The following is a 12,715-nucleotide window of genomic DNA, read 5'->3' as shown; positions in this document are numbered from 1 at the left end:
TCTCAAAATCCATCAAGATCACTATGGAAAACAAATGACTAAATAGTCATTAATGTTAGTGATTCATACTATGACATAATCAATATATTACAATATGCTATTTTGTTAACGGGAACATTTCCTTCCACTTTTAAATAGTTTGTCTCATCAGCTATTAATCCAGCTAGACATCAGCCCTCTAACTTGCCCACTTTCACAGAGCTATGCTAGCGTATCACTCGACTCTGTATTAGAAAGAAAACTCTATATAATATCAGAGATATTAGATATACTGTACATATGATGTAATATCTACGATTTGATTTGAGAGCAGCTGTAGCGTTCTGTTTGACTTACTTGGTGCTGTTTCGACATTGGATTCTTCACTGACACAGTCCTCATCGTCTATGTGGACCAGAGTGGCCCTCAGAGTCACGACCCCCTTCCCTTTACACACCCTTGTAGGGTCCAGCTCTACAGACAGATAGACAGGTACATGCAAGGATGTTATCACTCGATTCTTACATTGGATGCCCATAGTCACTCATTCTTCAATGCCAAAATGTGTGAAACATCCTCACAATTATACACTGTTTGAATCTATTCTCAGTGAGCGTCAAATCACCATGAGACACAGCTCTATTGCCTCAGTTCCTGAGGGAATCCATGTTACCGCAAAGTATAAAAATAGAATGTAAATGTCAAATCCAGGCCAACACTAATACTCCCATACTAATACTTGTGGTCCTCTGTAGCTCAGCTGGTAGAGCACGGCGCTTGTAACGCCAGGGTAGTTGGTTGGATCCCTGGGACCACCCATACACAAAAATGTATGCACGTCTGCGTCTGCTAAATGGCATATTATTTATTATAATAGCTTACTGTTGTTTAAAGTGAATGCACATTGTTAGCAAGTGAGTATTGAAAGGATCCTCCTCGGCATATCCAGTGTATCAGAGGTGTCCTAGAGTACAGGCTGATGAAAGTTAAACGAGACGGAGGAGTGGAGGGGTGGAGGAGTCAATGAGTGTGTTCACCTGCAGCTGGAATTAGGTCAGGAGAGCCTTTCATGCTTGTCAGAGGGGTGATTCTGACTGCAGACAAACAGCGAGGACCTGAGGAGACCGGAGGAGCTACCAAAACAACAGACAGTGTACAGGTGTAAGCTGGGGACAAATTGTGAAAAGTGAACAGGAGGAATAGTATATAGTTGCATTGGCAGGGAGGGGTGTTAAGTGTATTAATGGTCAAAATCAAGGTAGCCCTTTCCTGTAGTCAATGACCAAAAGCGCCCTCTTTGGCCTCATGGGTGGAATGTTATTAATATTTTACATAATTTCATAATTAATTAAGATTATTTAAAAAAAAACTAATGAAAATCCGGTATCTCTATGTCAAACAGTTTTGTAACATTTCTGTCATCTGTGATGTATATAAAGTGTAATATTGGGCACTCAAAATATAATACATTTAAACTCTATATCTGACATTGTACTGTACATGTGTCTTATATTTTTAAGCCCATAACCATGTGTGTGAGGTGTATACTTTTATTTCAAAGTAGATTTGTTGAAGACTACCAAGGAATCACTCTGTGTGACTGATTTAGCCCACTGCAGTAAAAGTTTAACAAGAGAGATGCACTATATATTTTTTGTTAACAAGAGAGATACCATCCCATCTCACACCCCTCCATTCGATCCCTGGGTGTAATCATAAAAATACAAATAAATGTACCTGACCCTTACCAAGAAAGGGGTAAGCCAAATAGTATACCCCTGTCTTTTTGTGTTATACAACAGATTTGGGGGAATTTGGGGCTGATGAGCACTGCAATACTTAACATTGTAGACATGTTACTACATACACAACATCCTCATGAAAGGAAAAACACCCATAATTTGAGACAAATAACAGCGAGGTGAAGTGTTGACAAAGTGGGGAAAGTGGAGCTGGAAGACAGATTGCAGGAAGGAGATGATAGTAACAGATAGTGGCACACTGCTGTAACAATGACCTTTGGAAACATAAAGGACAGTGGACCACTGTACTTTTGACTACAGAGAACAGAGCTATAAGTGTACAGTAACAGATGTTGCGGATTATTATTTTACTGGAATATCAACCATGTGTAAACTACATCACATACAGAATGGTGATGAAATATTGCATGTTACCATGCAACTTTCCCTCTGATGAGTAGACAGCATTTGTGTGTCCCCTTCCCCTAAGCTGTCAATGCCGCAAATGCATGCCATCTCTAACTCTGCCCACGCTAACATGTAGCCTACTGTATGTCAGCCCTCCCTCATAAAATAGCACTTTTGTTGTTGTTCATTGCTTTTGCTTGTCTCTCAATGCTTAGTTGATTGACTAGAATTTATGGTTAGAGTGTTGTAACATATGATAGTCCTATTTCTGGTGTGAGTAAGCTGCTGCAATGATCAAATTAACTTGATCATTACACTCAACCAAATGAACAGGCATTGTGATCAAGGGTAGGATTGAAGACCCTAAACATCACTAAAGCCTTATGTGACCACAGAACTGAGCTATGCAGTATAATGAGAGATATGAGAAAAATAAGAAAATGAAACTTACTGTGGGATTGTTCAAATCTCACACTGCCCTCTGTTGGACAGCCCTGGAACAAAAGAAAGCCAGAGAGAGAGTTATTGTAAAACAAAGCATATTTGAGAAAAAATGCATTAATTTACAGCATAGTAGTCAGCTTTTTTTGGGCCATCATGGGAGACCAGGAAGTTTGAGCAGCAGTTTGTTTCTAGGCAGGAATAGGCTGGGATATAGTCGAAACTGACAGTAATAAGAGACGGTGGAAATATGTTTTGACAGGGGGTGTGGGACCTCCATGCACAATTTATTTATGGTATAAGAGTAAAGACATGTCATTTAACTGTAAAAATGTATTACCTTTTAATATGGTATGAACACAGCCAGGCATGATTGTCAAACAAATCACTTTAAAAAATGGGCTACCTGCGCACGTTTGATCCACTCTATGGTCGTGTTACCCTGCTCAGACGTTGCATGCACCTGCGCTGATACGTAAAATACCTATACAGGCGTTGTAAGTATCTGGCATGCGTCACTATAATTGATGCATCCACTGATGTCCGCGCGCGTCACGGTCCTGGCCAGTCATCTTTGCCTCCTCAGGCTACTGTCACCTCTATTTCTGATATTTTTCTGCATATAATTTCCAACATCTGGTAGGCTATTTGTTAACCAACTTGTCCATAATTAGATAGGCCTACATGTATCTTCTCTTCTGTCATTACTTGCAGGGGCGGACTTAGTGATTTGGAGGCCCCAGGCAGAGGACATTCTTCAAAAGGTAGGTTACCTTCGCACGTACATCCAAAATAATTCCAGCATTCGAATAGTGCACTGTGCACCCACCAACCTTCCTTCAATTCGCAAGTGGCTGAAACTATCTCACCGGAGAAAGCATCAGAGCAGGCGAAACAGCGTCCCTCTGTCTTCGTATACGTAGCCCATGTATCTGATGCTGTCTGGCCAAAAAAGAGTATGACATGCCATACTCTTTTTGGCCAGACAGCATCAGATACATCGGCTACACATACATTGCATTCGAGAAAAGTGATTATGTTACAGCCTTATTCTAAAATGGATTAAATGAAAACATTTTCTCATCAATCTACACACAATACCCCATAATGACAAAGCAAAAACAGGTTTTTAGAAATGTTTGCAAATGTATTTTTAAAAAAACCCGGAAATATCACATTTCCGTAAGTATTCAGACACTTTCCTCAGTACTCTGTTGAAGCACCTTAGTCAGGATTGAGGGATAGATGAACGGAGCAAAGTACAGAGAGATCCTTGATGAAAACCTGCTCCAGAGCTCTCAGGACCTCAAAATGTGGCGAAGGTTCACCTTCCAACAGGACAACGACCCTAAGCACACAGCCAAGACAACGCAGGAGTGGTTTCGGGACAGGTCTCTGAATGTCCTTGAGTGGCCCAGCCTGGACTTTAAACCTGATCAAATATCTCTGGAGAGACCTGAAAATAGCTGTGCAGCAACGCTCCCCATCCAACCTGTACAGAGCTTGAGAGGATCTGCAGAGAAGAATGGGAGAAACTCCCCAAATACAGGTGTGCCAAGCTTGTAGCGTCATACCCAAAAAGACTCTATGCTGTTATCGCTGCCAAAGGGTCTGAATACTTATGTACATTTTATATTGCCATTGTATTTTTTTCATAAATTAGCTCAAAAACCTGTTTTTGCTTTGTCATTATGGGGTATTGTGTGTAGATTGATGAGGAAATAAAACAATTTAATCAATTTTAGAATAGTACTGTAACGTTTAAAAAAAAGAAGTAAAAAAATGTAACAAAATGTGGAAAAGATCAATGGGTCTGAATACTTTTCGAAGGCACTGCATATGCTACATCTTGGTGATGTCATTCGGAAACACAATGTCAACTTTTACTGCTATGCAGACGACACACAGCTGTACATTTCGATTAAAAATGGTGAAGCCCCAAAATTGCCTACCCTGGAAGGTTTCAAGTTTCAGACATAAGGAAGTGGATTGCGGTAATTTCTTTACTCTTAAACAGATATGCTAGTTCTAGGTCCAAAGAAACAAAGAGATCTGCTGTCGGATCTGACAATCAATCTTGATGGTTGCACAATCGTCTCAAATAAAACTTTGAAGGACCTCAGCATTACTCTGGACCCTGATCTCTCTTTTGACAAACATAAACAATATTTCAAGAGCAGCCTTTTTCCATCTTCGTTAACATTGCAAAAATCTGAAACTTTTTGTCAAAAAAGTATGCAGAAAAACTAATCCATGCTTTTATCACTTCAAGATTACACTACTGCAATGCTCTACTCTCCGGCTAACCGAACAAGGCACTATATAAACTTCAGCTAGTGCTAAATACAGCTGCTAGAATCTAGTCTAGAACCAAAAATGTTATCGTATTACTCCAGTGCTAGCCCCTCTACACTGGCTTCCTGTTAAGGCTAGGGCTGATTTCAAGGTTTGCCCACTTGCTAACCTCCAACATTACATGGACTTGCTCTTACCCATCTCGCCGATTTGGTCCTGCTGTACATACCTACACGTACGCTACGGTCACAAGACGCAGGCCTTCTTATTGTTCCTAGAATGTCTAAGCAAACAGCTAGGGGCTTTCTCCTATAGAGCTACATGTGAGAGACGCAGACTCTGTCTCAACCTTTAAGTATTTCCTAAAGACTCCTCTCTTCAGACGGTCCTATGATTGAGTGTAGTCTGGCCCAGGGGTGCGAAGGTGAACGGCAAGGCACTGGAGTGACAAATCACCCTTGCTGTCTTTGCCTGGATGGCTCCCCTCTCCCCACTGGGATTTTCTGGCTCTGACCCTATTATGGGGGCTGAGTCACTGGCTTGCTCACGCTCTCCCATCCTTCCTGTTCTCGGGCTTGCGCGGTGGGGGAGATCTTTGTGGGCTATACTCAGCCTTGTCTCAGGGTAGTAAGTTAGTGGTCTGTGTGAGGGCTGGTGTGGGGGCTGTGCTTTGGCAAAGTAGGTGGGGTTATATCCTGCCTGGTTGGCCCTGTCCCCATCCCCAGTCCATCTGGTCGTGCTGCTGATCCAGATTCTGCTGTTCTGCCTATGGAATCCCTGCACCTGCTGTCTTGACCTCTGAATGCTTGGCTATGAAAAGCCAACTGACATTTACTCCTGAGGTGCTGACCTGTTGCACCCTCTATAACCAATGTGATTATTATTTGACCCTGCTGATAATCTATGAACATTTGAACATCTTGAAGAACGATCTGGCCTTAATGGCCATGTACTCTTATAATCTCCAACTGGAAAAGCCAGAAAAGGACTGGCCACCCCTCAGAGCCTGGTTCCTCTCTAGGTTTCTTCCTAGGTTCCTGCCTTTCTAGGGAGTTTGTCTTAGCCACCATGCTTCTACATCTGCATTGCTTGCTCTAACAATATAATATGACTAACCAGAATAGAAAACCCTGTATGATTACTCAAAAGATTCTTTATAGAACCTTTGAGATTAAGGATGGTTCTTTATAGAACCATTCTCCATAAAGGTTCTATAAAGAACCATTAAAAAGGGTTCTATATAGCCCCAAAAAGGGTTGTAACCATAGCAAAACCCTTTTTTGGTGCTATATATAACCTTTAATTAATGGTTATTTATAGAACCTTAGGACATTGTTCTTTATATCACCCAAAAAGTTCAATTTAGAACCTTATGGGCATGGTTCTTTATAGAACCTTCAAAAAAAGGTTCTATATAGCACCAAAAAGGGATCCGCTACTGTTACAAGCCAAATAACCTTTATTTGGCACTATATAGAAGCATTTTTTTGTGTGTAGAAAGAGAGGAGAGGGAGAACAGGACATATGTTAATCTGAGCTGAATCAGTCGAGCATGCAGGAACAACACCAAAGCCACATAAAAAGAGGCAGTGAAACACTTCCAGGTTGTCCTCCATTGTACATCGCCAAGAGGACTGATTTAAGAGACACTCAGAACACTCCCATTCATATTGCCCACTGCAGAAAAGATTGGAATTGAGTTAAGATGCAAACAGAGAAACATTTGCTCTCTTTCTCTCTCTTGCTTGCTCACACGCTTGCACGCAAACCCACGCGCATGGTACACAAACACACACAGACACAGACACACACACACACACACACAGTTGGGGTTCGATGACATCCTCCTGAAATTAAGCCGAAGGGTAAGTATTTTAAAACACTGAATCATAAATCTCTTTTGCAGACAATAGAGAAGACGTGAGAGCTAACAGTGTACAGTACGCTAGGTAAACACATCAGTGCAGAGATCGCTTTAGTCCTTATTAGGAAGAGGGATGCCTCCGAACAGAGAACGTCAGTAGTCCGACCAGAGAGAGAGAGAGAGAGAGAGAAAGAAAGAGAGAGAGAGAGTGAGTGAGAGAGTGTGAGAGTGAGAGAGTGTAAGAGTGAGAGAGAGAGAGAGAGAGAGAGAGAGAGAGAGAGAGAGAGAGAGAGAGAGAGAGAGAGAGAGAGAGAGAGAAATACAGAGACAGGTCTAGCTCATCAGTGCAGGGACAGCCAGCAGTGCTCAGGCCTAGATAAACAGGATACTGAGATAAGCTCTATTCAAGTAAACCTCCAGTACTGATAATCTCTACCTAAATGCACATTATTTCGATCTGGACAATCTGAAATTATTTTAGAGCCAATTTAACTTTAACAAATACAGGTCTGTTTGCCTCAGTGGCATGCACACTGAAGAACAAACAGATATTGTACTAAATTGAGAAACTCAAAACCCACATTCCCAACCAAATTCATTTTAGCAGTCTGTTTGGATGATAAAAGATAGTGCTCTACTCTCAGATATCTAATGAGAGGTCTGATATAGGTCCTTAGCTTCTGAGGCCATGAGGTGGCTTCCTGGCAACTGTTTCCCGCCACTCTGTGACATCAGCAAGACTTCTGGTTATTGGTCATTCATTAGCTAAACAGGGGGAGGGGGTTGAGTTGGGAGAAAAAGGCTGAAACCTGACAACAGACGAATGGACAAGAATGAATGACAGTGACAGTGCATGGATACTTCTTCTGAAGATATGATAAATCCACTGCCAGGAATTTAGAATTTTTCTATAATGAGGTAACTTTCATTTCGGTCTGTAATTCCCTGCACCAAAGGGACTTCATCACCAATTACTCTAAAAAAACAAACATTTTCCAACTCCTACCGCCTCTTGCAGGTTGCCTGGCGGGTAGGAGTGTTGGCCAATAACCGAAAGGTTGCTGGATTGAATCCCCGAGCTGACAAGGAAAAAATCTGTTGTTCTGCCCTTGAGCAAGGCAGTTAACCCACTGTTCCCCAGGTGCCGATGACGTGGATGTCGATTAAGGCAGCCCCCCGCACCTCTCTGATTCAGAGGGGTTGGGTTAAATGCGGAAGACACATTTCTGTTGAATGCATTCGGTTGTACAACTGACTAGGTTTCCCTCTTTCCTCTTGTGAGAGAATAAAAACACAGAGCTCTGTTTATTAAAAAAATAATATTTAGGAAGTCACTAAGTATGGACAGACTCTTTTGAAATATATAAGAAGAAAAAAAAAACAATGAAGGAAATATGAATACCAGCATACTATAAGTATTACTGTGAATGTATAAATTAGGCTTCAACAATGCCTCACATAGTCACAATGTCATGATGCCAAATCTGCAATGTATGTCCTAAAACCCACAGCCAACGTAAATCCCCACCACTAATGGCAATACTGTAAGTAATGCAACATATTTACACTAGCGACCCCCACCCTTACGGGAGGTAAATCATTGGAAATTATGAATTTGTTTTAATTTAATCTTTGAGGACCGACTTCTTCAACTAAATAACTCCCCCTGAAAATCATAACTATGTTGTTTATATCTGTCACGTTCGTTTACAGACGGGACGGACCAAGGCGCAGCGTGATATGCGTACATGTTTATTAAATATCAAACACAACGACAAAATAACAAACAAAACAAAACGTGAAGTCCAAGGCTGCACAACACAACATACCTTAACACGGAACAAGATCCCACAACCCACTAGTACCAATAGACTGCCTAAGTATGGTCCCCAATCAGAGACAACGAGATACAGCTGCCTCTGATTGGGAACCACACCGGCCAACATAGATCTACACCTAATAGAAACCCAACATAGAAATACACCACATAGAACATACACACCCTGACTCAACATATACGAGTCCCCAGAGTCAGGGCGTGACAATATCTCTTCAGATATTTGGTCTCTGGATGATAATTGCTGCTGTAGCATTCTCAACTCCAGAGCATAAAATAAATGATGTCCCAAATTTCCCATGGGATCATGGCACTTTTTGATTTCCATAGGAAACTCAATAATTTGACAGGCCTACCATGAACCCATGTTACCCACAATTTAAAAAACACACTCTTGTAGAAAACACTATAATATCTGGGCCCGTATTCACAGACTCTCAATGGCAGTGCTGTCCATAGAATTTTATTAAATATCAGCACTCCTTCTCTGAAACGCTTTGCTTTATAACATGCATTATGACATTGCATAATTCCATGGCAGCAGATTGACTGATTGGCAGAGCATTATGGGTAATGTAGTCATTCTACTGTTTCCAAATTGGCCTACAAATGCATACATCATATGCATTGTGACAGCACTGTTAACTGTAGCAACAGGCATTCTAAAACCACAAAAACACAAATTCAAAACACAGTGAATATAAAGTGGCCTACGGTATGTACTGGGACGAGACACTTTTTTTTGGGTATCTGTACTTTACTTTACTATTTATATTTTGGACAACTTTTACTTTTACTCCACTACATTCCTGAAGAAAATAATGTACTTTTTATTCCATACATTTTCCCTGACACCCAAAAGTATTTGTTACATTTTGAATGATTAGCAGGACAGGACAATGGTCCAATTCACGCACTTATCAAGAGAACATCCTTTGTCATCCCTACTGCCTCTAATCTGGCGGACTCACTAAACACAAATGCTTTGTTTGTAAATTATGTCTGAGTGTTTGAGTGTGCCCCTGGCTATCCGTAAATTTAAAAAACAAGAACATTGTGCCGTCTGGTTTGCTTAATATAAGGAATTTGAAATTAATAATACTTTTACTTTTACTTTTGATACTTTAAGTATATTTTTGCAATAATATTTACTTTTGATACTTAAAGTAGAACTGACATCATTTTATCTACTTTGCAAATATGAAACAAACAGACAATCATAATATCAGTAAAAATGTGAAATTCCCAGTTTATGCTAAAAAAACTACTTTATGAGGTTTTAAAAATAGGTTCTATTTGACTAAAAATTCCATGACGTACAGTAAGGCATTGTTGGCAGTAGAGATGGATGCAGTTCAATGCATGATTAATATAATTCACTAATACATTTCTTGGTAGTCCAAACAATATTGCTATCAGGTTGTAAATCACAGCTGGCCTGGTACATCCATTCGGGATGCACTGTTTCAGTTTCAATGACTCAATATTTTGGACAAACGGACAAATGTAACTAAGGCTGGGAATGTCAATACAATCAATCTAGCAAGGGCAATGATCACAAATCAGTCATAACGTGGCTAATAGGCTAGCGTATCTATTTATGTAGCTCTTTATTTAGACAGCTAAAAACATGGAGCCTAACGTTAGCTAGCTAGCTGCTGGGAGGATGTCATGTCATTGGTGGAGTGGGTGAGTGACCGACTTTTTAAACTCATATAGTTTTTCGGAGGCTACAGCTTGATGCAGGTGTCATTTGGTTAGCTAGCAAAAAAGCCATGATGAACTTGAACGACTGTTATTCAATTAGCATATCTCTTGCGTTTGTAAATTCACTCTGGAAATCTACTCTGATTTCAGAGCACTCTCATCTGAATGTGCCAGAGCGCAGAATAACTGATGAATTTACTAACGTGCAACACCCACTGAATATGACCGGTGTCAGCAAAAAAAGTAACAGTTAGTCACAAACACTCTAGATAACATGTAAACAGTTGGTCCTGCCTGTAAATACACAGTCCAGTTCAAAGTGAATGATGGCAGGCCCATGTGGCAAATGGCTTATTTGCATGAAGGCCTACTGCAGCTCTGATTGGCTATGGCGCACCGGTCTGTGTAGACTCCGGTCCTGGACGAGACAGATGTTTTACTAGGTTTTATTTGCTGCATTGTCTATTAATTGTCAAAATGCACGGCCGCTTTCCCGCTCTATATTGCTATAGAATTTTCACAAATGCCTTACTATACGTCATTCCCAAACATTCTAGAATTTATGAAAACGTGAAAATGACCATATCTAAGTGCTCGCTTGTCAGAAAATGTACAAAAAAGGTGTCATATTCTTCCTGCGGGTGTATATGGACAGATTTTAATACGATTTCATGTTGCTATTAAGGTATCTTTACTTTTACTCAAGTATGACAATTGGGTACTTTTTCCACCACTGTAATTTAGATTACATATTTACATTACATTACTTGTGTTAAGCAATTTCAGTCCCTCCAGGGTTTTGCAGAAATATTTTGTAATATTTGTGTGCAAAAATGCAATATGCAAATGATTTTGTCCAATTTGTCCTGAAAATGCGCTGATGAGGGAAAAGGTTTGTTGAAGTACGGCTTGATTGAACCATTTTATGCAGTAAATGTGCGGTGAAATTGCGAGCCCTCTTTTTGTACTGCGGTGATGGGTCAGTTATATGTGATAATATTGTGATGATTTGACTGTTTTATGCGGAAATAGTGCAGTGATTGGTCATATAGAATAAATAAATAAAAAGTATGTGGACACCCCTTCATATTAGTGGATTCGACTATTTCAGCCACACCCGTTGCTGACAGGTGTATAACATCGAGCACACAGCCATGCAATCTCCATAGACAAACATTGGCAGTAGAATGGCCCATACTGAAGAGCTCAGTGACTTTCAACATGGCACCTTCATAGGATGCCACCTATCCAACAAGTCAGTTTGTCAAATTTCTGCCCTGCTAGAGCTGCCCCGGTCAACTGTAAGTGCTGTTATTGTGAAGTGGAAACATCTAGGAGCAACAACGGCTCAGCCGTGAAGTGGTAGGTCACACAAGCTGGCATTCCAGCAACAAACGCTGACACTACACATCCAAGTATATCTGACCAAATTATGAAAGACAAGCATTTTGAATTCCGTAAAGTGAGTGTGGAAGAGGTGAAAAAATTATTGTTGTCTATCTACAATGACAAGCCAACGGGGTCTGACCACTTGGATGGAAAATTATTGAGGATAATAGCGGACGATATTGCCACTCCTATTTGCCATATTTTCAATTTAAGCCTACTAGAAATGGTGTTCCCCCAGGCCTGGAGGGAAGCACAAAATCATTCCGCTACCTAAGAATAGTAAAGGCCCCTTTACTGGCTTAGATAGCCGACCAATCAGCCTGCTACCAACCCTTAGTAAACTTATTGAAAAAATGGTGTTTGACCAGATACAACGCTATTTTACAGTAAACAGATTGACAACAGAAGGACATTCAACAAGCACAGCCTTACACAAATGACTGATGATTGGCTGAGATAAATTGATGATAAAAAGATTGTGGAGGCGGTTTTGTTAGACTTCAATGCAGCTTTTAACATTATCGATCATAGTCTGCTGCCTGAAAAATATGTGTTATGGTTTTACACCCCCTGCTATATTGTGGATAAAGCGTTACCTGTCTAACAGAAGGTGTTCTTTAATGGAAGCCTCTCCAACATAATCCAGGTAGAATCAGGAATTCCCCAGGGCAGCTGTCTAGGCCCCTTACTTTTTTCAATCTTTACTAACGACATGCCACTGGCTTTAAGTAAAGCCAGTGTGTCTATGTATGCGGATCTATCAACACTATACACGTCAGCTACTACAGCGACTGAAATGACTGCAACACTTAACAAAGAGCTGCAGTTAGTTTCAGAGTGGGTGGCAAGGAATAAATTAGTCCTAAATATTTCTAAAACTAAAAGTATTGTATTTGGGAAAAATAATTCACTAAACCTTAAACCGCATCTAAATCTTGTAATAAATAATGTGCAAGTTGAGGTGACTAAACTGCTTGGAGTAACCCTGGATTGTAAACTGTCATGGTCAAAACATATTGATACAACAGTAGCTCAAATGGGGAGAAGTATTTC

At 40.5% G+C, this 12,715-nt stretch overlaps 1 protein-coding gene across 1 annotated transcript in view; it reads right to left on the bottom strand.

The window, feature by feature from the left end:
• Positions 1 to 12,715, bottom strand: part of LOC311127947 (sorbin and SH3 domain-containing protein 1-like) — a 102,058-nt gene that overhangs the window by 50,943 nt on the left and 38,400 nt on the right. The window contains exons 2-4 of the mRNA XM_084159849.1: positions 2,581 to 2,623; positions 1,017 to 1,112; positions 337 to 453 (exon numbers count right to left, since the gene is read on the bottom strand). Coding sequence (XP_084015975.1) covers positions 337 to 453; positions 1,017 to 1,050 — 151 coding nt within the window. The 5' untranslated portion in view covers positions 1,051 to 1,112; positions 2,581 to 2,623. The remainder of the gene's footprint in view (positions 1 to 336; positions 454 to 1,016; positions 1,113 to 2,580; positions 2,624 to 12,715) is intronic.

Source organism: Coregonus lavaretus, assembly GCF_964263955.1.
Source record: "Coregonus lavaretus genome assembly, chromosome: 1".
Classification (NCBI taxonomy): domain Eukaryota; kingdom Metazoa; phylum Chordata; class Actinopteri; order Salmoniformes; family Salmonidae; genus Coregonus; species Coregonus lavaretus.
This window is presented reverse-complemented; position numbering and strand designations above follow the sequence as displayed.